We start from the raw sequence: 27,990 nt of genomic DNA, 5'->3' as shown, positions 1-27,990 counted from the left end.
GCACCACTGAGATGCCCTTTCCTCCCACAGCCCCTGGCCCCCCAGGAGGAGCAGACCCGCGTGGTTCGACAGTTCCACTTCCACGGCTGGCCCGAGATTGGGATCCCGGCCGAGGGCAAGGGCATGATCGACCTCATCGCGGCCGTGCAGAAGCAGCAGCAGCAGACCGGCAACCACCCCATCACCGTGCACTGCAGGTGAGCGCCCCCTGCTGGGGCCAGCGCACAGCACACCCGGTTCACACTCATGGCGGCTGAATTCCCTAGACGGCATTTTCACCTTCTCTTCTTGCACGCTTGCACACGTAACTTCACATAAATGCCATCTTAGCATCCATGCAGAATGCATTTAGTGGGAGGAGTTAGGAAACTATCCCAACACACATTTCCTCCTGCTTTTTAAGCCATCAAAAAAAAATCTCCAGGCGCAGCTCCGACAGACCCACACTGAATGTCAAGGCGCTTGTTTTCCTTTTGAAAGGTTATTCTGGCTCAGGGGATAGCTCGCCTCCCGTCCTCTCCCCGGGGCGCTGGAAAAGGAGCTCGTGGCCTGACGTCAGCGCCGCGAGGGTTCTGCACCTGGGAGGCGCCTGGCGCACTCCTGGTCTGGCCAGCAGGTGGAGCCCGGGCCTCTGTTTGCAGTCCCAGGTGCCTTTGCAGGGGTCACTTAGAATAAACTAGCAGTGAGCCCCTCCTCGTTCTGCCTCTCAAAACCCGAGTGAGTTTCGAATAAGTCGGGCACCAGAGGCACACAGGTGAAGTGATCCACAGGGCAGACGTGGGACAGGTCCCTGCAGGGGGACAGGGGCCTAGAGTCAGCCCACCTTTACCTCTCCTTGGACCTGAACACGGAGGTGTCTGTCTGCATCATTAGGCGGGCGTTTGGTGAGTTCCAGCTGCTGCCTCTTGGTGAAAGCTCAGCTACATAGAAACGATCCTTAAAAGGCCACTCTCACATCACCCCACGAAAGGCTTCAGCACCGACGTGTGGTGTTGGTGCCATCCCATTGCCACCCACTGCGGGCATGGTCACCTGCATTAAGCGCTTTCTCTCCACAGTGCGGGAGCCGGGCGAACAGGTACATTCATAGCGCTCAGCAACATCCTGGAGCGAGTGAAGGCGGAGGGGCTGTTAGACGTGTTCCAAGCTGTGAAGAGCCTACGACTGCAGAGGCCGCACATGGTGCAAACCCAGGTAGGAAGCTCAGTGAGAGGGGTGTTTCCGGGGAAATGCGCTAAGTTGAAAGTAATCACTGACACTTTCTATGTGGGAAAATGGATTCATTTGGAAATTCTCGTGTGCATGTGGGCATACAATATTTTAATAGTCAGACTTTTTTATGTCTTCTTTCTGAATGCTTCTCCTAATTAAATTCAAATAATTTTTTAAAATATCATTTTAATATATTCTTGGTCTTCTTTTTTCAGGAACAGTATGAATTCTGCTACAAAGTGGTACAAGATTTTATTGATATATTTTCGGATTATGCTAACTTCAAATGAAAATTCCTGCCTTAAAATATTTTTTAATTTAATGGTCAGTATATTTTGTAAAAACCATGTTAATTTATTTCATAGTTGACATTAATATCCTTTCTAATTTCTTTGTATATATCTTGTGCTTTAAAGGCCTCCTGCCATAAAGTTATTACGTCTTGAATACCCCCTTTTAAAAAACTGGAATAATGTATTAAGGTCAAATAATTTCCCATAAAATATATATTTCTGCTAATATCAGTCAATATTTTAATTTCTCATTAGATCCATATCATTCAGTTTCTCCCACTCGGCACCTTTAAATGTTATAAATCTTAATATGCCAGGTGTGCTTATGCAAAATACTAAACACAACATTTGTGAGGAAACAGTTGGGACTCAGAAATCAGCTGAAAATTCGCTTTCTTCACACCGATTTTATATCCCTGAGCAAGCAGCATTTTTTGGAAAGCAAACTGTTCCTGGAGAAACGCAATAAAGAGGGCATTTTGTAAAGTCCTCAGTCTCAACCCACGCGGTTTACCTGGACATTTTAAAGATCCAAGAAGACTATATAGTGAGACTGAAATGTATCCAGGGCTGTGTCCCTGCTCCGTGGCTAGAGCGCAGAAGATGCAGGTGGTCCTGTTCGCCCGTGGCCTTGGATGGAGCCAAAGCAGCCCTGGGAGCTGCGCTCCTACAGCGCCACCTGCTGTCCGTCGGTGTGTGTGACTCACATGGATGCGCTTCTCTCTCCTCTCCCATTGGCCCCGGCCGCCGTGTGGGCGGGAGGAACCTCGGGGGCGGGGCTTCAAGGCACCCAGGTCCCAAAGGTTCAGGTGAGGCCCCAAGCCCGACACCCACCGAGCCGGGAGCACACGCTGGGGGTAGGAGGAGCAGGACGACCGCAGGTAATGACGCTTTAAACTTTCCGAGAAGCATTTTGGTACTTAAAAAATCTCTTATAAAAGCTGTTTGTAAGAAATCTTAAAATCTAGATTTATACCGTTTTTTAAAAGTCCCACTCCTCAATATTTAATTAGAGAAAAGAAAGGCTAACTTATTTTTGGATGGAAATACTACTGAGACCTTGGACACTGGATTATAATGATCCCACTGGCGTATGGGGTTAAGAAAGGGGGGAGGGAGGGAGGTAGAAAAGTTTAATTTAGTAGCAGTGATCTTTCTGTGGCCGTTGGGTGCCTAGCAGGTGAGCACAACATAAAAAACACCTGGTCTGACTTACCAAAAGCATTTCACATGTGCATTTTTGGTACATCATTTGCCCTTTGAAAGACCTATCAATGCCTCATTTGACATTTCCACTGAAAACTGATTGCACTGTTTCTTCTGTATTCATTGCCTGAGCACCATGCCCCCGGGGCTGGGCTTGGTTCTAAGCACAGGCTCACAGGTAGTCAGGCCTCTGCCTCTCCCGTGAGCTCCACCCAAAGGCCAGAGCAGGCGCCGGGCTGGAAGGACAGAAGCACAACTTTGAGGGGCCGCCAGCCCGCCAGCCAGCCACAGCCCTGGGCTGCGCATTCGCAGCTCAATGTGATCCTTTCTCCTTGTCGGTACACTGGGTACAGTGAGTCCGCACTTGGGTCCAAGAGGAAACTGCAGGGAGCCTTGCCAGACATGCCAGTTGCCCCGTTTGTTTTCATTGTTAAAATCCCCAGCCCAGAGCCTTTCTTTCCTTCAACACCAACCCTAGAAACAGAGCTGGCTGGTTGTGATGGAGGCGACTAGTCACTTACTTGAGGGGTCAAAGTTGAAGAGCAGGGATTTGGGTCCACATTTAGGAGCCTTCACCAGAATCCTGCACGTCCTTTAAAGGTCTCCCCGGCATCTCCTGTGTGGAGACGCAGACCTTCTCAGGGTGCCCTGGGAAAGTGCCCCATTGGTGTGTTCTCTCGCGTCCCCTTGGGCCGTCCCCAGTGTCCACTGCAGGTGTCCCGGTGCCCTGTTTGGGCCCTTCCAGTTCCAGAAATTAAGCAGAAGCCGCTGTCCCTTGGACACAGGCTCCCTCCCAGGTGGGGGCAGCCAGGGCTTGCCTTTCCCTGAGGCCCTATAACTGCGGCCTCCTGGCCTCTCTGCCGAGGCCCCCAGTCCAAGGGGTGAGCCCTCGGGGACTCACCGCCTGTGTGCAACCTGGACGTGCGCTCTTCTGCCCCTTCGGTGGAGGAAAGTCCCCTGTACATACAGCAGCGCCACGCTGACCTCGGTCCCCCCAGCGGTGTCTGTGTTGCATGCAGTTGAATTCAAAGGCCAAATAGTGATCGGAAGACCCGCTCCGATCTGTGCGCTTTATCGGTCACCGTGTGACTCACCTTACTCTCCATGTGCTATGAGGAATGCAGACCAGTGTTTTAAACGGTATTTTTATGTGTTTTTTAAAACTTTAAAAATGAGCCTGACATCCGTCTCAGCATTTGGAGACGTGCCGCGTTATTTTTTTAAATGTCTGATTACTGATACCCTTGTTTAACTACGTCATGTTTAATTTATGTGCAATCTCTACATGTATGTACTCATTCCAGCTATCGTGCTTTCTTTTATTACATTTATCACTCGATCTTGCTCTGATTATGATGCCACTGAACGTTGCTGAATTCTTTGTATTTGCACATCGCAAGGTCTGAAGCATTCCCACGCGATAAATCTTTACTTTGACGTGCAGCCTGCGTCTCGTTCTTCCAGGGAGTTTCTTTATTTCATTCCTGTGCCTTAAGGCCTTTCAGGCGGGACGTTCATTAGGAGGTAAACATTGATTTATACAGACAATTAATTGTAGGACTTCTATAATTTAGCTCCGAGCTGGCGTAGGAACAGCCCCGCCGGCGTGGGTTGGGCACGGTGGCCGGGGCGCTGGCCGTGGCGCGCAGCTGGTCCCCAGGCCTGAGTGTGCCGGCGGGAGGCACAGGTCAGACTCGCGGTTCAGGGAGCCCGAGTTTTTGCTCGAGTCTAGGCAGGAATCTGAGCTGTGAGCAGCAGTGTGTCGGTTGCCACGTTTGAGGACAGCCAGGCGGAACCAGCGAGTCCTTGGGTGTCGCTTTTCCTCCTGAAATCTAAACCCCACCGGGCCACCCTTGGCACATCCTCATGGCTCCGCTAAGGCCAGCTCTGTCCACCCCGGCCACCTTCGCCTCCCTCCCTTCCCCACCAGCTTCCTTTCAGATATCCCAGACCTACTGTGGGATTGGAATATGCACTTTTATTATTTGCTGTATTTAATAAATTTGACGAGCCTTGTTGTTTGTTAAAATGATTTGCAAACCTCTCCAAAATGGAAAAAAAAAATTGCCTGCAACGAAATGCCTTTCCCTTTCCCTCCTGAGCCCTTGAGTTACTGGGCTTTCCTCATGGGTCTGTCTGCATGTCCCTTGGGTAAGTGGCCCTCACCTCTGCTCGAGGTGTGCGGGGGCCCTGGGGAAGTGGAGGTGCAGACACACACCGATGTGGATGGGGAGGAACCTTAAGGGCATAAAGGGTCATAAGTCAATCAGGGACTAACTGACTCCACCAACCTGAGTGAACCACGGCCTCTGGACAGTGTTGTGTACTTGCAGGTGTATATGTGCGTATATGTGTATGTGTACATGTGTGTTGGGGGTCCGTCTTGCCCAAGGAAGAGGGGGCTGTACTTAGGGCAAAACTATTAGGTCATACAGAAGCTTGAAGGCAAAAGGTAGAAATAGTTCTGTTTCCTGAGAACGTCCCAGCGGAGGGACATGGCTCACTTGGAATCGAGGCTGAGACGGCACCGGACCGCACAGCGAGGTGCTCATTTCCCACAGCCTGTTGCCGCAGTTGGCCTGGTTAGATGGTTAGTATTTGTCTAATGATTCCCCGCAAGACTGAAGTGAAGGATGCGTGCCGTCGGGGTTTTCAACGTGTGCGTAGCCCTGAATGAGTTGGTCTCATCCAGACCTACAACCCTGATGACGCTCTGGAAATACTGTGCTTACGAGGGTGGAAAGGGTGCTTATATTTCAGTGAGAGTTTTGGTTGGAATTGAACCCTAAAGGGTTTAATTAATCTGTATATTCCATTTCCCAGGCACACAGCTTATTGAAATTTTTCTATATGTGAGCTTCATAATTACTGAATCTGAACAACTTAATCATAGAGAAACCTATTATATTTTTCATTTTCTTGAACTTGGCCCCAGTTCACATTTATGACACACCTTCCAATCAGGTACCTTCTGATGAGGCCGCACTTCCTAATACTCTTTCTGTTCACATGATGCCACCACTCCTCTCCCCAGCCCAGCTCGCCTGTCACGGCCCTGACCCCACCCTCCAGCCTTCCCCCAACCTGTCCCTCCCTCAGGACCTTAGACAACCTGGCCCAGCCCTGCACCCTGGCAGTCACAGCACCCAAAGCACCGACTGATGGAGACAGGCACCTAAATTCATTAACAAAGGTTTATTTTTATGTGGACCTGGCTCCATGCCAGACACGGGACAAGAGGGGACAGACAGGGGCTCAGCAGTTACACTCACATTTGGGGACAGCCACCTTCTTGTCTCCCATCCGCACCTCAGCCTGGCAAGGCAGGTGAACTGGAGGATTCCAGACAGGTAACTGGACGGAAGGTGTGCTATTTCCCGACTTAGGGGACAGAGGGGCAGGAGGACATGGGAACATAAAAACAGATGCCAGCAGTCAGATGTGCGTCTAGGCCTGAAACGGAAGGAAGCCTGGACATAAAATGAGACGGGGAGGTATGGGCTCGCAGGGAGAGTGGGCCTCTGGGGGAAGGACCCTCGCTCCCGCCACCGTCAGAAGCGGCCTCGCGTTAGGACGGCTCGTTCGTGTGGCTTCCTGTGCGAGGGGGTGCTGGGCACCAAGCAGGCCGACAGGTGCAGCCAGAAAAAGCACAGGTGGGACCAGGGCCAGTAATGTAAATGACAGTGTAAATGACACAAAGCACAGAAGCGAAGAGGGTGTCAGAACTTGGCACCGAGTGGCACCCCGGCCAATGGGTGGGGTGGGGCCCTTCTCAGATGAGAGCAATAAAAAGGCCCACTACCAGCCAGCCCCCAAATGTATGACTCCTGTGCCCTGAAGATGGGGTCACAAGCCATCCTTCAGGTCACTTTCATTCCCTGAGTGGTGTGGACCCAAGACAGGACTGTCCTGGGCAAGGAACCAGTAGCTGGCACAGGGACCGCAGGCCTGCCTCTGCCACCAGGCAGGCGTGTCTTGTGAGCACCGCGGATCTTCATCTCTCCGTTCCTGACGCTTCCTGCGGGCCTGCCCAGGTGGGGACAGGAGACAAGCCCCTGCCTTCAGGGTTCTGACGGGGGACACAGACAAACACGAAAGCATTTACAATGCAAGTGCTAGAGCCCTAGGAGTGGGGTTGGCCTGAGGGATCGATTTCAGGGCCGCATTTGGCAAAGTTGAAGGGCACAGCTCGGCTCAAACTCCCACCCCCCACCCGTCTTAAACTTGTATCGTTTCAGGCGTCCCCCTCACAGCCTCCGCGAGGGGGTTCTGAGTAGACCATCAAAGTAAAAAAATTTTAAAAGCTTTCTTCCCTTAAGCACCCAGATAGCACTATTTACAGAATTCACGTTTAAATTTACAGCAGACGTTGTACTAGAAGTTATCACTAAACTACGTTTCCTACTATTTCTCCTTGAATGTCTTGGCTAAACATTGCCACTGCCCCGGCGGCTTCTGGTCCTCATTTTCTTGATGCCCACGGAGCTGTTCTCCTGTTTGGGACGAAAAAGACAACTTGAATCAATTAAAACAGCGATTTCTGTAACCAACTCTGCTCTGCAGACACCCAAACCTTCCTGGGCATGATCCTTTCTGGAGAGGTGATTTTGAGGTTGGAGACAAGTTTTAAAATTCGTTGGGGGCAAAAAGTAGGTTTACAGTTGCAAGTACACAAAACACAGACTTTATTCTTGTATTATTACTAATTATTATATTATTTTCCATATGAACAACTGTACACCTACTTTAGCCCCACCCCATACATCCTGCAAAAGTTACTTTTGTTCTTAAACTGTTTTCATTATTTGATTTTTTAAACTTAAATATATTGTCTTTTGATAGAAGTTTGTAACCTATTTTTAAGTTACTACATAATAAAAAATTTCCACACATAGAGCGTTACTAATGAAAAGATCCCACTCAGAAAAGCAAATTCAACTGTCCAATCAGGACGCAATCCCAAGTCTCCGGAGCAATCCCCGTGCATGGCGAGGGCAGTCGTTCAGCTCAGCTCTGCACTGAGAGGGCGACCAGGCCACCTACTGTGTAGACGCTCAGAGGAGCCTCATCCTAAACTCTAACCAGCAACCGCAGATGACCTGCCTCTTCAGAAGCGGTGCCCAAAGCCCCAGCGTCTGCACTGCTTACAGGTCAGCGGCCGGGCGTCTGGGCTCCCGCTCCACAGTCCCCAACCTAACAGCCACTCAGAAGCAGCTATTGGCTGGGGCAAGCAGGCCCACCAAGGACTTTATCAAGTGATCTTTAAGGGGGGGGGTCAGAAAAACAAAAGGCAAGAATTAAAAATCTAAGGTGGAGTTTGAATGCAAATGACCTGAAATACTTGTATATGGACCGAAGGTTCACCACAGGAGTGGAGAGGTGGAGGGAGCCGCACCCTCTCCCGGAAGGTAAAGTGGGAAACCCTGTTACAGACGGCAGATGGTGAGCGTGCAGGTGGATACGTCACTCCGTCTTTGCTGACCCGTCAGCTGCCGTGCCCGGCCCCTCGTGACTCTAAGGGGTTAGGGACATTTGATGCCATCCTGGATGTGGGGGGACCCATGTCCAGGCCTCTGCAGCTGGCACTGTACCAGGCAACCAATGCTCAAGGAGTAAGTCCACCATGGACGGATGTCAGAGCAGCCTCCAGCTGCATCCTGGGAGCAGGTTTATCCACGCACAGCAAGGGAACCTTTCACCTTTCTCTTTTAAACGAGCAGAGCCAAGCACTCCCCAGAGGAACGCCGGCTGGATGCAGTCACGCTCTGTGGGTTTACGCCAGCGGCAGGCAGCTCACGGGCTGCTGAATCGCACAGCGGCAGCATTGCTGTCCTTTAACTTGGATGGCACCTGACTCGGGAGCCTGACAGGGCACAGCACTTCCTACTGACGGGGGACTCTAAGAGTAGAGGTGCCTTAGGGACACCCCAACTTGGATTCCTTCTAGCTTCCCAAAGGAACCCCTTGGGGACCCACAGGACCGCCTTTGGGCCCTAGGAGCTCTGTTGAACTAAGAATGAAGACCTCATCTGCCTGTAATGCGGGTCCGGGTGTGTCGTGAGCATCAGAAAGCACTAGCTGGATGGAGTCCCTGTGTTCCTGACTGGCCTTCACGATGTGAATTCACGGTCGAGGTGGGAATTCCCAAGACGGGGGGCACTAAGCGCAGCTACAGAGACAAAATACACGCTTCCGACTCGAGCTTCTAGGCCCCGTCACCGGGAGCCTGTACCACATGCAGCGCGTTCGCTTTTGCAGCAGGGAGCAAACGTCGCGCGGATACGGTGCGTGCCCCCTGCAGAGCGAAACCGTCAGCCACTTGCCTGTGTTGCGCTTTCGGCGGGTCTCTTGGCGCTCCGCGTCACTCGCTGTTGGGACTGGCTCTCCGAAGTGTCCCCGGCAGGAGGGGCGGTCACCTTCCTTGATCTCAGGCGTGTGAAGCCTGCACCCTGGGCCCCTCCTTCCTCTTCCCGAGTCTTCGCCTGGATTTCCACGCTTCTGCCCCCTGCCTTCTGCTCGGCTCCGCTGGGCACGGGCGCCTTGCCCCGCCTTGCGGATCTCAGGCCGGCGCTCCTCTCGGGGGCCGCGTCCCCAGGTGCGGAGTTCAAGGCTCCATCTCCCGGGTTTTGGATCTTGGCCTCGTGGGCCGTATCTGCGGGCTTCTTTCCACTCCTCTTTATTTTAACCTCTGCTGCTATGAGAATCTCAGGTCTTTGCTCGGCTTCGCTGGTTTTATTTGGGCGTCTGGAGCGCAGGAACTTTCCCTAAAAAATTGAAAAGACATCCACAAAATGCGAGGGATGAGTGATACAAACCTGAAAATCCAACCTGGGGAAAAACATCAAAACATCAAAAGCGGATTCAGGGGAACTCGTCTGAACATCTTACATGGGTTAATTTTCTAAGACGCCAGTAATCTAAGATACTTATTTTGTTCCTATGGAGAACTCACCACCTCTACTGATAAACCGTAAATAAGGAATTTGGTATAAATCTGTCACGGTGTCATGCATGTTAGGTCTGGGTTCAGGAAGCGTTGGAGGGCGCTACGGGAAAATGCCCTTAATTCAGGCAGTCAGCGAACTCCTACTCTAACGACCGCTAGGGCAGAGCAGGAAAACCTGTTTCTGGAAGTTCGCAGTCCTCTCTCCACACAGGAGCAACCGCTCTTATTGAAAACCTCGACGGTCGTGTTGTGCGCAGGACGCCCCCCCGGGCAGTGTTCTAACTGCTTCGGTGCCACACTGCCGGCTGCGGGGTCTGGGACAAGGCTGAGCCGCCCCTTTCTCTGCCTCTTTGAGGATGAACACAACTCGTTCAGTTCCTGAGCAAACCTTGTCAAGATCTGTAGTGATAACCCTGGCCAGTATTCCCCGCAAATTAGCCTAGTCTCTCTGAGTCCCTCAAGGATTCTTCACGGGGGTCTGCGGTTGCTCAGCACTGACACAGACCCCTTCGGGAAGGGACACCCATGTGTAAATTCAGGTTCCTCACAATCTATGCCAGTTTTTCAGAAATGGAGACACCGCCCCCACCCTCCACCCCGAGCCACACCAGTAACTCTGCAGCAGCCACCATCACCTTGTCTGGGGAGGTCACGACTTGGGCTCTTCGGCCCCTGTTCTTGGTTTCCACGTCCTTGCTGGGCGCGCCTTCCACAGGCCCGGTGCTTTCCGCCAACTCTCTCCGACTCTTCAGGGCCAAGGGCTCAGGCGGTTCGCGCCTCTCTCGGGGAGCTGTCCTCGGCCTCTTCGGCGGTGGCTTCTCCTCCGCAGCGTCCTGTGCCCGCGACCTCGTGCGCAGCCGCCTCGCTCCCGTGGCACTTCCATCTTCAGGTTTCCTCTCGGGGGACTGGGACGCGCCGCTCTCACTTTGTGGTTCGACAGGGTCTCTGCTGCCCCCCAGGTCTTCCACGGGCCTTACCTTCGGGGCCCTAAGGACTCTTCTGGGTCTTGCAGGTTTGCCCCGGTCTGGCGTTTGCCTTGGAGTTGGCGCCCTCGTGTCGCTCTCAGCACCTGTGCCCAGTTCCTTGCCCTGAGCTGGGCTCTGGGAGAGCTGTTTGCAGCTGGCGGGGCCTTCGGGGGGCTGGGCCTTCTCCTTCCGGGACCTCAGCCGACGTTTGCTGCCCGCGTCGTTTCCTGTGGGACCCGGTTTCTGCCTTGGAGGTTCCTGGAACGCTTCGATGTCTTTATCACCGGCGACGGGCTCTCTGTGGGACCGTGTGGTTTTCCTTGACGTCCTGGGCGCTGAGGGCGCGTCCTCCACGGGCACCTTCCCTGCAGGCGCCCTGAGCCGTCTCCCCTGGGGCGCCGGCAGGACCACGGCTTCTGGCTGTGGACACGTGGGGGGCAGTGTACCGGTTTTGACAACAGTCTCTGGTTCCTCTGTGTGACCTGATACTTGGGAGGACTCTCTGAGGCTGGCCGGGTCTTCTAGGGGCTGGGCCTTTTCCTTACGTGTTCTTGGCCTCCTCTTGCTTCCAGTTACATTCTCTGCAGGGTCCAATTTCTCTTCTAGAGCTTCCTTCAACAATTTGATGTCTTGATAAGCCACCTCTGGTTCTCTGTGGGACCGCGTGGTGGTTTTCCCGGAGGCCCGTGTGGGCTTCCTGGGCGCTGAGAGCGCGTCCTCCGCGGGCACCTTCCCTGCAGGCGCCCTGAGCCGTCCCCTCCGGCGCGCGGGCAGGACCACGGCTTCTGGCTGTGGAGACGTGGGGGGCAGTGTACTGGTTTCGGCAGCAGTCTCTGGTTCCTCTGTGTGACTCGGTATCTGAAAGGGCTCTCTGAGGCTGGCCGGGTCTTCTAGGGGCTGGGCCCTTTCCTTACGTGTTCTTGGCCTCCTCTTGCTTCCAGTTACGTTCTCTGCAGGGTCCAATTTCTCTTCTGGAGCTTCCTTCAACAATTTCATATCTTTAGCAGCAGCCTCTGTTCCTCTGCGGGACCGTGTGGTTTTCCCCGATGTGCGCGTGGGTCTCCTGGGCGCTGAGAGCTCATCTTCTGTGGCCACTTTGCCTGGAGGTGCCTTGACGCGTCTGTTTCTACCTGTTGGCATGATGACTGGTTCTGGTTTTTGAGATGTGCAGGGTTCCTTGGTGGTTCTGTCATCGTCAGTCACTGTTTCCCCAGTGTGATCTGGTGTTTGGAAGAGCTCTTTGAAGCCGGCCAGGTCTTCTGTGGGCTGGACCTTCCTCTTGGGTGTTCTTGACCTCCTCCTGCTTCCAATCACATTTTCTGCTGAGTTCAGTTTCTGTTCTGGAGTTTCCTTAAAGAATTCAATGCTTTTGCCATCACCTACTGGTTCTCTGGGTGAACACGTTTTCTCTGGTGTTGGTGTGGGCATCCTGAGTACTGAGAGTTCTTCCTCCATGTCCACCTTCCCCAGAGATGTCCTGAGATGGTTCTTTATACTTGTTGGTGTGCTGACTGGTTTTGGAGATTTGCAAGGTACTTTGGTGGTTTTGTCATCAGTCGCTGTTTCTATGATGTGAATTGGTGTCTGGAAGAGCTCTTTGAAGCCGGCCAGGTCTTCTGTAGGCTGGACCTTCCTCTTGGGTGTTCCTGACCTCCTCCTGCTTCCAATCACATTTTCTGCTGAGTCCAGCTTCTGTTCTGGAGTTTCCTTAAATGCTTTGATACCTTGATCACCTTCTGGTTGTCTATGCGAGTGTGTGGTTTTCCCAGGTATTGGTGTTGGCTTCCCGAGCGCTGAGAGCTCTCCTTCCATGTCTACTTTCCCCAGAGGTGTCCTGAGTCGTCTGGTCATGCTGGTGGGAGTGATGCCTGGTTCTGGTTGTGGAGACTGGCACAATACTTCACTGGTTTTGTCATCAGCCATTGGTGCTACTGTGTGATCTGGTGTTTGGAAGAGCTCTTTGAAGCCAGCCAGGTCTTCTATGGGCTGGGCCTTCCTCTTGGGTGTTCCTGACCTCCTCCTGCGTCCAGTCACACTTTCTGCTGAGTCCAGCTTCTGCTTTGGAGTTTCCTTAAATGCTCTGATGCTTTTATCATCAGCTTCTGGTTCTCTATGTGAGTGTGTGGTTCCCCCTGATGTTGGTGTTGGCTTCCTGAGTGCTGACAGCTCTTCCACCATGTCCACTTTCCCCAGGGATGTCCTGAAACGTCTCCTTGTGCTGGTTGGTGTGCTGACTGGTTCTGGTTTTGGAGATTTGCAGGGTACTTTGGTGGTTTTGTCATCAGTCACTGTTTCCATGATGTGATCTGGTGTTTGGAAGAGCTCTTTGAAGCCGGCCATGTCTTCTATGGGCTGGACCTTCCTCTTGGGTGTTCCTGACCTCCTCCTGCTTCCCATCACATTTTCTGCTGAGTTCAGTTTCTGTTCTGGAAGTTCTTTAAAGGATTCGATGCTTTTACCATCACCTACTGGTTCTCTAAGTGAACACACTGTTTTCTCTGGTGTTGGTGCTGGCTTCCTGAGTGCTGGGAGCTCCTCCTCCAAGTCTACTTTCCCGAGAGGTGTCTTGAAACATCTCTTTGTGCTGGTTGGTGTGCTCACTGGTTCTGGTTTTGGAGATTTGCAGGGTACTTTGGTGGCTCTGTCATCAGTCACTGTTTCTATGACGTGAATTGGTGTTTGGAAGAGCTCTTTGAAGCCGGCCAGGTCTTCTATGGGCTGGACCTTCCTCTTAGGAGTTCCTGACCTCCTCCTGCTTCCAGTTACATTTTCTGTTGAGTCCAGTTTCTGCTTTGGAGTTTCCTTAAAGAATTCAGTGCTTTTATCATCACCTTCTGGTTCTCTATGTGAGTGTGTGGTGTTCCCTGGTCTTGGTGTTGGCTTCCTGAGTGCTGACAGCTCTTCCACCATGTCCACTTTTCCCAGAGGTGTCCCAAAACGTCTCTTTGTGCTCACTGGTGTGCTGACTGGTTCTGGTTTTGGAGATTTGCAGGGTACTTTGGTGGTTTTGTCATCAGTCACTGTTTCTATGACGTGAATTGGTGTCTGGAAGAGCTCTTTGAAGCCGGCCAGGTCTTCTGTGGGCTGGACCTTCCTCTTGGGTGTTCCTGACCTCCTCCTGCTTCCAATCACATTTTCTGCTGAGTCCAGCTTCTGTTCTGGAGTTTCCTTAAATGCTTTGATACCTTGATCACCTTCTGGTTGTCTATGCGAGTGTGTGGTTTTCCTAGGTATTGGTGTTGGCTTCCCGAGCGCTGAGAGCTCTCCTTCCATGTCTACTTTCCCCAGAGGTGTCCTGAGTCGTCTGGTCATGCTGGTGGGAGTGATGCCTGGTTCTGGTTGTGGAGACTGGCACAATATTTCACTGGTTTTGTCATCAGCCATTGGTGCTACTGTGTGATCTGGTGTTTGGAAGAGCTCTTTGAAGCCAGCCAGGTCTTCTATGGGCTGGGCCTTCCTCTTGGGTGTTCCTGACCTCCTCCTGCGTCCAGTCACACTTTCTGCTGAGTCCAGCTTCTGCTTTGGAGTTTCCTTAAATGCTCTGATGCTTTTATCATCAGCTTCTGGTTCTCTATGTGAGTGTGTGGTTCCCCCTGATGTTGGTGTTGGCTTCCTGAGTGCTGACAGCTCTTCCTCCATGTCCACTTTCCCCAGGGGTGTCCTGAAACGTCTCCTTGTGCTGGTTGGTGTGCTGACTGGTTCTGGTTTTGGAGATTTGCAGGGTACTTTGGTGGTTTTGTCATCAGTCACTGTTTCCACGATGTGATTTGGTGTTTGGAAGAGCTCTTTGAAGCCGGCCATGTCTTCTATGGGCTGGACCTTCCTCTTGGGTGTTCCTGACCTCCTCCTGCTTCCAATCACATTTTCTGCTGAGTCCAGTTTCTGTTCTGGAGCTTCCTTAAATGCTTCCATGCTTCTGTCACCACCTTCTGGTTCTTTGTGTGTGGGGGTCCTGTCCTGTGGGGTTTGTCTGGGCTTCCTGAGTGCTGAAAGACCCTCTGCACTCACACTCTGGGAAGGCGTCTGGATCCGTGTATTCATCCTGGTTGGCGTGCTGACTGGTCCTGGAGATTTACAGAGCATCACTGTGGTTTTGTTTTCCGTATCCACTGGTTCTTCAGAGTCACTGGGGTTTCGGAGGGAACTGTGGATGCCCACCAGGTCTTTCTTGGATTCTGTCTCTTGCAATCTCTTGATGGCGATCAGGTCTGCTCTTGGTGCACATTTCAGTTCTGAAGATCTTCTTGATCTCCTCACAGCTGTCAGCTTTTCAGAATTTTCTTTTGGTTCAATATTTTTCTTACATGTTTCAAAGACTCTTTCATTGTCCTTCATTGCTCCCTCTGGTAGTTGTGCTGGTACTGATGAATTCCTCAGACATCTTCCCAAGGTATTCTGAATAGTGCCAACTTCTCTGTCATTCTTGTCACACTCTGTACCTGTCACCTGTATATTTCTGAGCTCCACGGACCTCCTGAATTTGTGTGCACTGGGTGCCACCTTCGGAGGCTCTGCCTCAGATCGTGGAGTTTTCATACTTTCATGTACTGTAATATACTGTTGTGTTAAGGTCGGGCTTGAAGACTTTTTATGCGATGGCTCTTCTGGTGCATTCTGAGCCCCAGATAACACATTCTCTCCTATAAGGGGGGGGAGGGGGAAAGCACAATAAATATATTCTCTTTGCTGTGTGGTACCAAATTGGTATTTTATCCTCATGAAATATTGTGTAAGAGACAGTAACTCGCCTTCCTCTCCACCTTACTAACAATATTAGTTTGTTTATGTGGCTATAAATCTGTCTGACGTATGAACCCTGCACGCTTACGAATAACGTTATTTGGTGTTATAGAGTGGGTCATACATAGGTGGTGGTTAGAATCCACAGGGATTAGGTAAAGGAAAAAATTCCTAAAGCAGCGTCTCCTAAAGGCGCTACACATGTCTCAGTGACCTGAACAAAGGCATTTTTTCCCTTCAGACATGAGAAACAGCTGTTTCTTCTTATGAACCACCAGTGCAGTACCACGGTTTATACACCCACTTAGTGTCCACGATACCCTGGAAGCATCTACTTTTTACCAATAGGAAGCATGTTCAACGTAGCAAGGTGTTCACTCTACAACACAAACCAGGCACCAGATGAAAGCAAGACAGACTTAGGTCTCCCCTCCCACACTCACACTGTGGCAATCTGCAATCATTTTCAGTTTGAGTAATTTACATATAAGTATGATGAGAGAGTATTACACTTTTCTGATTATAGCCCTTTTTATTTATAATAAATAAGCAAAAGTGCACACAGTAGTTTGATTATTAAAGGAATATTCCTTTTTACTCAGGTCACTGAATGCCAGTGCTAGCTCAAACGCTGACAGGAATTTCCCCTAAAAACAACAGAGCAGAGAAGCTGGAAGCAATATTTTACCAAGAGTGTCTGTTGTAGAGAAATAATACAAAATCTGTGACAAACAACAACAATACCATCTACAGTTCTACTGAAGACATCAAAAAGTGCCAGAAAAAAAAGTAAACCAACCAAAATTTTCTGGGGTGCGTAGCAGAGGCTTTCCTTCTGAATTAGGTACTTGAAACTCTTCCCCAGGCATATCTTCTGAATTTGAAAAAGTGGTAGAATATATGTTCACTGTTTGTGGCTTCTCTTTCCCTGGGGTCTTGAACATTTCAGTGAGCCCTGTTATAAGAAAATAGCAGAAAAGCAATTGATAAATTGCTCTTATATGCAAACAACCACGTCAGTCCCCTTGAACAACCAAGGAATCACTCCCTAGGGTTCCTGAGAGAGAAAGTCTCAGGGGAGAGAGAGATGCATTAATAATAAACTCATTTTGTTAAAAGAGGGCAGTGGGACATTAGAATCGTATGGGTCCACAGTCTTCCTCGCCTTTCCCCGTGGAAAGAAAAACAAAGGAAGCTGTCTCAGTGTCCTGCAGCTGTGCCCCGTCGTGAGCACTGGCCAGGGGACAGAGGCCGCCCTCGCTGCCTGCCCTGCAAGCGTTTGCAGACCTAGTGACCTCGTTCTGCCTTCAAAAAGTCTGAGGTTATGCAGCTCTGGATGTTACGTACAAATGAAACTTCCCCAAATTTTAAAAATGACATAGGGCTGCCCATTTTTAGTACTGTTAGGTAATAGCATCACCATCTTTTCAGAGGACAGCTCTTCTATGTTAAAATCTGCCCCGAAATAAATACAACAGTCCACCTAACAGACTCAAGTCTCACCTCCCTCCACAAGAGTCCAAAGCGGGACCCACTGGACCTCGATGGCATGAAACTCTAACCCTGGGTCTGGCCATGGTTCGAATCTGCTAAAACCTTAAGTATTCTTCTAATGAGAATGGCAGTTATTAATGCATAAAGGAAACCACTTCACGGGTCTTTGATTCATGAAACAGTCAAGCTACATGGAAAAAATGGAAATCTTGACGCAAAATATCACTCAAGCCAATTGTTCCAACTCTGGGGAAACTGACTGGCATAAGTGCAGGAAAAGGGCAATTATGAGCAAGTCACTTCCTTCCCACAGAGCAGCTTCGTTTTCCACCCGAGCTGCTCTCCAAGGCAAAGGTGTGCGTCAACCTTCCACACCGGCCATGCAGGACACATGATCCCCAAAGTGCCAGGGGCCCGTCCCTGCTCCTCGATGCAGCTTTCTCTTCCTGGACCAGCATGACCCCAGGAGGTTGACTGGGCTGCTTGGTCTCCTGTCCCCCTCACAGCAGATAAGCGCCCATCCACATCCTCACGGAGCTAAGGGCTGTGGTTTAGAAGAGCCAAGCCTATGATTTTACCTGAAAGGTCTTCATTGAAGTCGATTTTTTTGTTGAACACAAAGTTGTTCAGCATCCTGTAGGGCCGAGCAGGCACGTTTACCTTTTCGATGTGAGCTTTCCCTATTACGATGGTGCAGGGCGAGGCTGCGTGGCCTGTACTGAACTCACTGTGAACACTGCCCGGAGGCTTCTGGGAAAACAGCAGGAGAGCACAAAACGTCAAAGCACAGATGCACACATAAGGTTACTTCACAAAACATTAAGTATAACAGAGCCATTCGCGGCGGAACACATACCTTTGGGGTGTTAATTCTCCGCTGCCTCTTGCTCGGCTGTCTTGGGGGAACGTGTCTCACGACTTTAGTCTGTGTTTGTTTGGCACAGAGTTTTACTACGTCTGCCCACGATCTTGCCACTGTCAAAAGGAAAAGATGTTGAAACTTCCCAACACTGGCGTGAGTGAGGAAATTCACCTTAAAACACTCGTTAATACGACACGAACCGATTAAGTTGGCCTCCGAGGCTCCGCTCCTCCGCCTGGAGTGGATCATCTGCAGGAGCTCGTGCTGGCCTCGGTCCACGGAGGCCCTCCTGGAGGCGGCGCCGCTGCTCCTCCTCCCGGCCCTCTTAGGAACGTCTGCCTGATGTGGAGATTTGCTGCCACTCGGGGCCGGTGGCTTAGATGACCGTCTGCGACCCTCATTTGCAACTGGAGGCGTTTTCGTAGGATTGCGAGCGGGTGAGCTCATAAGCACGTTCTGTGTGGTCACTTCCAGATGGACCTCTGAAGAATCTTCCTTTTCTGACTGTTGAGGCTGTTCCTGAGGAGATTGGAATGTTCCTAAGTTAGCGTCCTACAAACATGACGCCTCTGTAATGACTGTTACAGCCCCACCAGTTTAGAATTATGGCCTGTTTCAAAGCACAGGAAACACCCAACAAACCAGAAACAAAAACTCATGTCTAGTGCATCCAGTGGTCGCAGGAAAGACTGTACTGCTCCCAAGCTCGCAGACAATTTTAATTAAACTGGATTTGCACACACACACAAATTTTAGCTGTTTAAATCTTGAGGCATCAAAACATTTCAACCACTGTCAAGTCCACGGCAGAGGTGAAAGTCTGTCCCCATCATTTAAAGAAAAAGAGAAAAAAAGCAGCAAACAAGCCGACACGGGGGCATTTCAGGGGGAAAGGTGGAGGGAACCTCCTTAGCAGAGGCGCCAGGCAGGAGGGGGGACACTAGCTGGTGAACGTACCTTGATGATTTTCTTCAGCACAGTTGGCGTGTGGGTTACAAGAGACCTTCTCTTCATGGGTGTTTCTCCTCTTTTGAGAGGGGTATTAGGAGGTAAGTTTTCATCGAACAATTCAGGTCTCAGATGGCCCCCAAAGGAGACCCGCCTTCTTTTCAAGGGCAGCCCTTCAGTCTTGTCTAGAGCACAAACAGGAGAGGGGAATGAAAACCCATCCCGGCAGCTATTGCTTGTTTCAAATTGCTCTTAAAGACAAACCAATGGAAAGAGCCAGTGACCACAGAGGCCCTACCTCTGCCACTCACTGGGGGACATTAGGTTGTCAGTTTCCCCGTTTGCAATATGATTTAGGATCATACTCATAGGACAGATACTTGTAGCTCAGAATTAAGCCTCCTGTGCAGAGCGATAATGCTTAGTCTCCTACGTTGTAGCTGGAATAGAGCCAAGCGTTGGGAGCAGCCTTCGAGCCGCTGCTGTGTCGGTCCCTCTCTGACAACCTCACCTCCCAGCACTGCCTGTCCGGTTACCCAGGTCTTCAGGACGCTCTCGGCGTGGACAATGGACACGGCTGTCTTATCGGTGTGCCCTTAGTCCCCTAGCTTCTCCGCCATAGAATCATTTAAGAAAGGAGGCGTCGTTAACTCATACCTAGACATAGGTATGCGTGAACTTTTGGGGAAAAATGAATTTAAAGTTAAATAAACTTACTAAGGGAATCGCCAACGTTGCTGACATCGACTGGACTGAGGCCCGGGGACCCCGCTGTGGTGCCCAGCTGCTCGGGGGTGCCCAGGGAACTGCCTGGAACCTTCCTCTCCACGTGGACCATCAGCGGGGACAGCATGGTCTGCTTCTGAATTTCTGTTTCTGTAGTAAGAATGTTGACATTTGGAGGAAGGCTGCTCCGCCTCTTTCTGGAAAAGGCTTTTGCGGGTGTGTTTCCAGGGCCATCAGTGACTCCACCTCTCGGGGGGGGTTGCTGTCTAGCTGAGACCCTCTGAGGAGTCTCCGCTGCCTTGTTCACCCCGCAGCCTTCACTTGGCTCCAGGCTCGCAGATTCACCGCCGCGGGCAACACTCAGGTCTCCGCTGCGCCGTTTTCGTGAGGAATTTTGTTGTGTACACTGGGCAGGGGTCGTGGCTTTGGTCTCCGTGGGGGGAGCCATGAGACTCGCGGTGGCCCCGAGAGTCTGCCCAGGCCTCTCGCCTGCTCCCCCTTCCTCTGTCGGGCTGCTCCCTCGCTGTCCCGGGGCGGGGGTGGCCTTAGTTTGGGAGCTGCGACGGGATCTCCGCCTGGACCTGGGCGAGGCCCACGGTGGTGTTGCGCCCTGTGGACCCCTTTCGGATTCTGATGCGCAGTGACCCTGTGACCCCGATCGTCTGCGGTTCTGTGGAACATTCTCTTTTTCTGACTTCACATCCAACACTTCCTTCATAGACTCGTAGAGCTTCCTAAAGGGAGACTCGTCTTCTCCACCCTTCTCGGGACACTGCGCGGAAGGAAGAGGCTCCCGCCCTCCACTCCCGCTCACGGCTGTCCCAGGGCAACCTTCTCGGGTCCCGCCAGCAGCTGGACCCGCTGCACTCCTGCGGCTCTCCCTGGGGGGCCCCGCGGGAGGAAGCTCAGCGGCGCTCCTGGCAGCAGGGCCCCCAGGGCCGCGCGGGGCCGCAGCGCCATCCTCCCGACGGTCCGGGCGCGCTCCTGCGGCACCCTCTCCGGGGAGCTGCGCGCGGGCCACGCTGGGATCCTGAGCTTGCCCATCTGCCAGCGGGTGAGGAAAGAAGAAACGCGTTCAAGATTCTCTCAGCGGTTAACATGGGCAGCGCTCAGATCTTATAGCGGTTTCAAACTGTCCTGCCACCTAGCTTCTCACTTAGCCTCGTTACGGAATGCCCAAAATGAGGAAAGTGACAGTATTCTGTTACTAATACGATGGTCCAAATGAGTACGTCACATTAATTTCCTGTAACCGATCTGAGACACCAAATGCTATTAATCTATTAATTAAGCAGATAACTGAGCAGGACAATATATTTACACGTGGACTCTCCAAAAAAGCCCGGGCCACACATCACTACAGGAGAGAGTCAACTCAGGGGTCTGCCTGTGAGCCTGGACATAGGACACTTCTGATCTTGGTGTCACCTCCTTGTCACAATGCCACACAGAGAACTGACCTTGCAGGATCTTTAAAAGACCAGAAAACTACTAACCAGGGTCAGAAGAGAAGCTGGACCTTGAGACCCGACGCAGAGATGCCTGTGAATTGGCAAAGAACGAACAGAGATTTAGTGCCTTTTCCAGAACCGACGGTCAAATTTATGAAAATATCCCACCCACCGATGATCTTCTTTGCCCAACTGTTCTTATATGACTTTTAGAGACTTTGAGAAATGAGCCTGAGACACACAGTCACTACTGCTCAGAATACAAACATTTCTTAGCTATTTTAAAAATATAGCGATGGAGTAAGAACCAAACTTGAAGCTGAAAATTGTTTAAATTGAACCTCAGTGAGTTGCAACTTTCTCAGACTTCTTTCTCTTCATCATCTGAAGGACATTAAAATTAAACATCACCTCCGCTCAGTACCCATGAACCTACTAGAGGCACCAAATTCCTGACTTTATGCTCAGTTTCACCAGAAATCGGAACAGGACCCGTGGGTGAACTCGGGCTCACTCCGCACGTGGGCCCTTGGCTAGCAGACACCGAGGGGGTGTCTGAGCCCAGAGGTTAAGGCAGAAACTACAGTGCACCTGTGGCACTGCCCGCCCAGAGCCCAGGATCAGCTCCAGTGTGCCCACCTGGACCCAGGACAGCGCTGGCACACGGGGTGAAAATTGCTGATCTAACCCACAGCCCAGCTTTTTGGTTGGTTGGTTCCCTTCCACCTACTAACAAGTTAGAATGATGGTTAGTGGGTGGGTTACCTCAAAACCTAGCTTCTCTTCTCCCCCCAAAGCTGATGAGCAGCAGGGTCAACATTAAGGTCACTCCTCTAGGACAGAAACAGCACTTGGCAGGAGCAGAAATCTCCCACCAAGTGCCTACTGCTCATTTCAGCTGTACCTATGCTAAGACTCCAACAATTCCAACCTGATCCTAGGAGACTAGCGTGGGCAGCTTCGTAAAAAGAGAGTTCTCAGGATTTACCTTACACCTTTTAAGTCCTACTAAGTCTCCGAGGATGGGCTAGATGTGTCTTAAAAGCTGCCCCATGTGGAACACGTTTCCTCCACTGATGGACACTAGTAATAAGATTCGGTCGCGTGACACAGGGCGGTAACTCTTCCAGCCATGGGTCACCTGCCCATCAAATCTGGGAACGAGCTGTGGGACTCACAGCTCTGATGTGATTACTTTAGAGGAACAGCGATGGACAAAGACGGTGTCTGGGAGACAAGTAAGCCAGTTCCCGGATTTTATTCTACGTGGTGGGCCGGCTCCCAGCCAAAGGTTTGCAAGGTCAGATCATGAGAAACTCTAGAGACTTTTGGGTCAAGAGTGAAAGACTGACTCAGAATTCTCATTTTGAATAAAAGAGGAAGCATAGTTTTAAATTATTTTAATCTAAGTCCACCCTGTTTTAATACCTTGGTTACACTTCCCTACTGTAACTGGTAGGTCACCCTCTCTTGTGAGAAGCTGTTCGTCAATGTGCAAATACATGATTTCCTATCTTCACACAAAAGAACCGGAGCCCAGAGTTTGATAAACCGCCTCCTGCCCCATCACCTGTTCACGCCTCTGTCCTGGATTTTCCGTTGACTTGCTTTCGTTCTGATGACTGTCGTTTTCATACCTGAAGAGCACAGAAGGAGAGACACATATTCAGGCTACTGACCTGTAACCGATGGTAAGGCCCGCGTATCTAATTACTATCCAAGGAGCAAGGAACAAACGTCAGGTTTTGTTCAAGATGTTACCTTAATACTGGAAATAAATTTAGAGCTAGGAAAGTGCGTTTTACTAAAAAAAAAAAACAAAAAAAAACAAAACAACTTGATAAGTTGCCTCAAGTTTCTTTTGGAATACCAGAGTCCGAGGTTGGGGACCCAGATTCATTTCTGACCAGCCTGCATGATTCAAGCTCCCCGAGCACCTGCTATGTGCGAACCTACTGCAGTGGAGCAGAATCGGTGCCCGCTGGCTTCTGTTCATTGAAATCAAACGATGGCTTGGAAGGCTGACCAGGAAGCCGGGGGCGTCCGATGCCCCAGCCCCTGCGACGTCACTTCCTACAGAGACTAGAGGCTAGAGCTGTGCTGACTCGAGAGCACTGCGATCTCTTCAGTACCCACTTATTCCACCTGTATCTGAACAGACAGGCAGCTGCATGAAGATGGGAGATATCCAGCACGATGCATAGTTGTCTTTACAGACCCTACGTACCAATTCACAGGCCTTTAACATTTTTTTAAAAAATATATATATTTATTGATTTCAGAGAGAGGAAGGGAAAGGGAGAGAGAGAGAAACATCAATGCTGAGAGAGAGTCAGTGATCGGCTGCCTCCTGCACACCCCTTTCTGGGGATCAAGCCCACAACCCAGGCATGTGCCCTGACTGGGAATCAAACTGCGATCTCCTGGATCATAGGTCGCGATGTTCAACCACTGAGCCACACCAGTCGGGCCAGGCCAACCCTTTAAAAGGCAGACAGAACCCAGGTACCCAGTGAAATAGCCTGATTTGAATTTAGATGCCACCTGAGTGTGATTCGAAGAAGCAAGGTTTCTGGGATGGTTTCTCATGGAACAGAGTCCTGGATCAAGTCCTTCCTGAGACCCATTTCCTGTTCAATCATCTCAGCTAATCTGAACTTGAACAGCATCTCCTTTTGGAGAAATAGTTCTGGTCTCCATTCCACGTCGAATACTCCCTACCTAGAGCTCTCTATTCAATCAAAATGCCCTTTAAAAATGAAGCAAATTCATAAAAAGCACAATAAAAGAAATGACCGGTTGGCAGATGGCAGAATAAAAGGTATTTCACGAAGGCCATCATGCAGGCAGAGTTCCGCTCCGCCAAATGGATGAAAAAATGAGCCAACTACTGGTTTCTACAAGAGACACAACTTAGACGATGGTGAAAGAGTGGAAGATAGGCCTACAAACAGCAACCGGGAGAGGGCTGGAGAGGCCACACCAGAGTCAGACAAAACAGACCAGCACTGTTCTGAGACCAAGCACGAATACAATGACAAAAGGGGTGATCTACCAAGATCAACCGATTATGAACAAACGTGCCCCTGACAGCTGGTTCCAAGAGGTGGCCTGAACCTCAAGGATTATGAACAGTTCCAAGTATGTGATAGAAAAAACTATAGTGGGCAATCCTGATCCAAAGCACTCCTGAAGGCACAGAACATGCCAGAATGACACACGACAGAGCCTCATCCACCAGGAGAGCACTCTAAACACATAGATAGCAGAGCCTCCAAGTATAGAAAGAAAACTGACAGAGCTAACAAAACAAAATGAAGAAAAAAAAATCCTCAATGTGTGATTGTAACTTACCTGTTAGAGTAACTAAGAATCAGGGGGCGAGGGGGGAGGACTGTGATTCTAGAGTTAGAAATTTGAAACTAAAGGACATAGAACACTGCCCCCAACAGCTGTAGAACACACCTTCTTTCCAAACACACAGATCAGTAAAAAATTAACCACGTCGGATCATAAAGCAAGACCTGTCGCATTCCAGACACTGGAAGCTACTCAGATGTCCACCCAGAGTGAACAGATCGTGTACGATCGTGTATATAACCGCGCATGTTATTTCAATGTAATGCTTATGCAGTGAGAAGGACCCGTGCTCTGAATGTCACCATAAAAGCAACAGAAATCAGTTACAGATACATCCTTCACTGTTACAAATGGATGGAGTTTAGTAGACACAAAACTGTAGTGGTTTGGGACGCAGGCTCAGGTAGCTGAACTCCAGCCTTTCGTGCTATGAGAAAGCCAGTGACGAGCTTGGTGAGAGAAATTAGTGATTAGAAGGAGCTTCTGGAAAAGTTCTGGTTATGCCTTTAGTGGTGGGTTAGTTTGCTGGGGCTTCCATAACAGAATATCACACACAGGATGGCTTAAACAATATATTTTCTCACAGTTCTGGAGGCAGAAAGTCCAAGGTCATGGTGTCAGCAGGGTTGGTTTCCTCTGGGCCTTGCTTCTCGCCTTGCTATGGTGCCCCCTGGCCACCTGGACACATGTCATCCCCCTGAGCACCTGCTCCCCTGGTTCTCTCTGTGTCATCTCTTCTTTAAGGACACTGGACAGATTGGATTAGGGCCCACTCTAGAGGCCTCATCTTAACTGGATCACCTCTTTAAAGGCCCTGTCTCCACATACGGTCACGTTCTGAGGTCCTGGGTGTTAGGACTTCAACATATGAATTTGGGGTGGAGGGGGGGGACCACTCAGCCCATAACATGTAACGATCACAGGGCTGTTGGCTCATCTTATTTTGTACCTTTCTCTATGAGGATGCTTTAGTTTAAAGTAATAAACTAAAAAATTATGCAGTTTCTCAATACTTCCAACAAAGTAAACTCCCATAGGACCAGATCATCCCTCCTTGGCACCGTTTTGGCCTCTCAAATCCTTGAACTGGACCCCATAAGCTCCATGCGTCGGTGTGATTTTAGATTAAGACTCAGTGTGGAGAAAGACAATCTCAAACACCTAGACGTCCACTCATGTTAAAGAAGAAGCCCAGCCCCGGCCAGGAAGCTCAGTGGGTTAGAGCATCGTCCTGATAGGCCAAGATTGTGGGTTTGATCCCCTGTCAGGGCACATACAATGAATGAATAAATAAATCCATGTTTCCTCACTCTCTCTTCCCACCCCCTCTAAAATCAATAAAAAGCTGATATTAAAACAAAAAGAAGAGAACCACAGACGATCTGCAAGGCTGGTTTCTGGTGCTTCAGGAGACCCCTTATCCTTACTGACCTGAAAGAGCGGTCGATGACAGTGATCACGTCCCCGTGTTTGAGTTGTACGGGTCCATCGATAGCAGACCCATTCACCTGCGTTGGATTTGTGGCACTGAAATTAAACAAGGTTGCCTGAAAGTAGAAAAGAGGGGAAAATATGTAATACGTAAGTAGTAAGTGAAGCAAATGCTTTTTAAAAATAGACTTCCAAAGCCCCGCTAACCTTCTGCTCATGGATTTCGATTTTGCAGTGCTGTTTGGACACGACAGGAAGCTGGATACGAATGTCACATTCGATACCCCTTAATTGAAAAGAATGAAGATGTTTTAGGTTGTTGCATTTAAAAAAATTACATCTATGTTCCAAATTAAAACAGCATTTGACTGTTTGATCTATAAACGTAATGACATGAAGAAACGTGAATGATCTCTGAATTTTGCAAACAATTTTTACAAGTGTTGTATAAGCAACTACTTTAAATCTTTAAAACTTAGAGCACTTAATTACATTAGAAATCACTACAACATAAAGTTGGTTTGCCTTTTACTGAAACATCTATGCTTATAAGACCCAACTAAGGAATATTTTACATCATTTTGGGGAATGAGAATCATTTTTAATACTCTGCTTTTTTTCCCACTGACGAAGAGGTTTATGTATATTTCTAATGTTATGTATAGTTTAAGGTTTAATCATCCCCCCAAATGCTGTATTTTATGGCAGCACCTCTGTGCCTCAGTTTCTTCATATACAAGAAGAGAATTACATCAGCATCAATGTGTTCTTCCAGGGATAAAAGGCATTATGCAAGTCACCATTTCCCTGACACACAGTAAATGCCATTACTTGTGAGCTATTTTTATTGTTTTAAAACTATACTCCATTAACTGACATATTCACAAGTCTATCACTAAAAATACTAATCTGCAAGCAACAACAACAAAAAAATTTTCTAGATTCCACTTGTTTTTTCACAAAAAGCTAACCACAGCAGGACGCACAGGAAGGGAGATTTCCCAAACCCACAGAAACTCATCAGAGGTCCTCGGTGAGGTCCCCTGGGTGTCTCCATCACCATCCTGAGGTTTTATATGTTTGAACAACTCTAGACTCTCGTCTCTGTTCTCAGCCTGAACCTCTGGAGTCTAAGATCTCTCTTCCTACCTATGTCCTACGACCAAACACTTACTAAGGGGTTTCTAAATGTCAAAATCTTGCATAAAAATATACTTAATCACTGCTGCCATTCGACACCAACATGTTTTTATACACTTTTTTTTCTTTAGAAAAGAAGCTATGAAAAGTGAACAGCTATTTTAAGTCAAAGAAGAGAATTTGATATTTAGGTTAAAAAAAGCAACACTCCAGCAAGAGAGACCATCTCATTAGAACTGCTGCCTGTTGTAGGGGCAGAGGGACCACAGTCACCACCACCATCAACACAAGGAGACAAGAGAGGAGATGTTCTCCAAACACTAGCTGGAGGCCTTTCCCTCCGTTTTCATTTTCCCAAACAGACCCGCAAGCCCTACGGGAGCCCCCTTCCTTCCTTGCTCAGCAGCATCTCCCAGGATTTCCGGGTGAACAGGGCTGTCTTCTAAAAGGCTGCCCCAGGATGTGACAACCACCTACACTTTTCAACGTTTAAGGATATGTATCAAATCCGTTTTAACATTTACGTTTGCCCAGAACACCCTGGAACACCCGTTACTACATAAACACTGTTTTCTCAGTTCTGTTTGGTGATAAACCCCTGCCCAGGGCACAGTCCCCGGGAAGGGCCAGGCCCAGGCTGCCCCTGTGCGATGGGACACTCAGGGCTCAGGCTGAGCCGCGCGCGGGGCTCACCTCCCAAACAAGCAGGTGCTCAGGCTCAGCGGAAAGTGGGGACCGTCCACCCCGCTCCTCTTGATGGTCACGAGGCGCCCCGTAGGACCCATCTTCTAAACAAGAATTCGAGCGCGATGCGCCCGGGAAGGTCGGGCCGAAGCCCACTCAACAGGCCACTCTTCACGCAGAGACACGCACTGAGTCAAACAACGAAAACAGAAAACGGGGGGCGGGTTACCCTGAAAGCAGAGAGCCAAGAAGTCCCCGTAAGTGACCCCCCCGGGGTTGCATGTGCAAGTCACCGACGCCCGGTCGCCCCGGCCCCGCTTGTCTGACAGCTGGGGAGCCCCGGCTAGGCCCTGCGCTGCCCCCAGGGCGCCCGCCAGCCAGCAGCGCCCCAAAGCCCCGGGGCCAGGACGCCGCCCCCCGGGCGTTCCCGGCGCGACCCGGGAGCCCGAGCCCCGAGCGAGCCGGGCCCAGGCCGCGCTCCCGGCGCAGGTGCCCGCCCCAGCCCCGCGCAGAGCTCCGAGGGGTCCCCGCG

At 50.3% G+C, this 27,990-nt stretch overlaps 2 protein-coding genes across 2 annotated transcripts in view; one reads left to right on the top strand and one right to left on the bottom strand.

Moving 5' to 3' along the window:
- Nucleotides 1–3,296, top strand: part of PTPRE (protein tyrosine phosphatase receptor type E) — a 30,864-nt gene extending 27,568 nt beyond the window's left edge. The window contains exons 17-19 of the mRNA XM_087824090.1: nucleotides 31–197; nucleotides 1,059–1,194; nucleotides 1,428–3,296. Coding sequence (XP_087680216.1) covers nucleotides 31–197; nucleotides 1,059–1,194; nucleotides 1,428–1,502 — 378 coding nt within the window. The 3' untranslated portion in view covers nucleotides 1,503–3,296. The remainder of the gene's footprint in view (nucleotides 1–30; nucleotides 198–1,058; nucleotides 1,195–1,427) is intronic.
- Nucleotides 3,297–5,891: 2,595 nt separating this feature from the next.
- Nucleotides 5,892–27,758, bottom strand: MKI67 (marker of proliferation Ki-67). Its single transcript, XM_087824023.1, has 14 exons — nucleotides 27,468–27,758; nucleotides 25,842–25,920; nucleotides 25,635–25,750; nucleotides 22,414–22,480; nucleotides 20,889–20,934; nucleotides 19,384–20,436; nucleotides 18,676–18,851; nucleotides 17,919–18,237; nucleotides 17,713–17,831; nucleotides 17,435–17,606; nucleotides 16,162–16,317; nucleotides 10,293–15,262; nucleotides 9,035–9,475; nucleotides 5,892–7,204 (listed from the first exon to the last, which is right to left on the bottom strand). Exons 1-14 carry the CDS (start codon nucleotides 27,557–27,559, stop codon nucleotides 7,139–7,141), a joined length of 7,872 nt encoding a protein of 2,623 aa, XP_087680149.1. The 5' UTR covers nucleotides 27,560–27,758; the 3' UTR covers nucleotides 5,892–7,138.
- Nucleotides 27,759–27,990: the final 232 nt, after the last annotated feature.

This window comes from Miniopterus natalensis, chromosome 14, assembly GCF_054644295.1.
Source record: "Miniopterus natalensis isolate mMinNat1 chromosome 14, mMinNat1.hap1, whole genome shotgun sequence".
Lineage (NCBI taxonomy): Eukaryota > Metazoa > Chordata > Mammalia > Chiroptera > Miniopteridae > Miniopterus > Miniopterus natalensis.
Note: the sequence above shows the minus strand (reverse complement) of the source record. Positions and strands in the feature narration are given on the sequence as shown.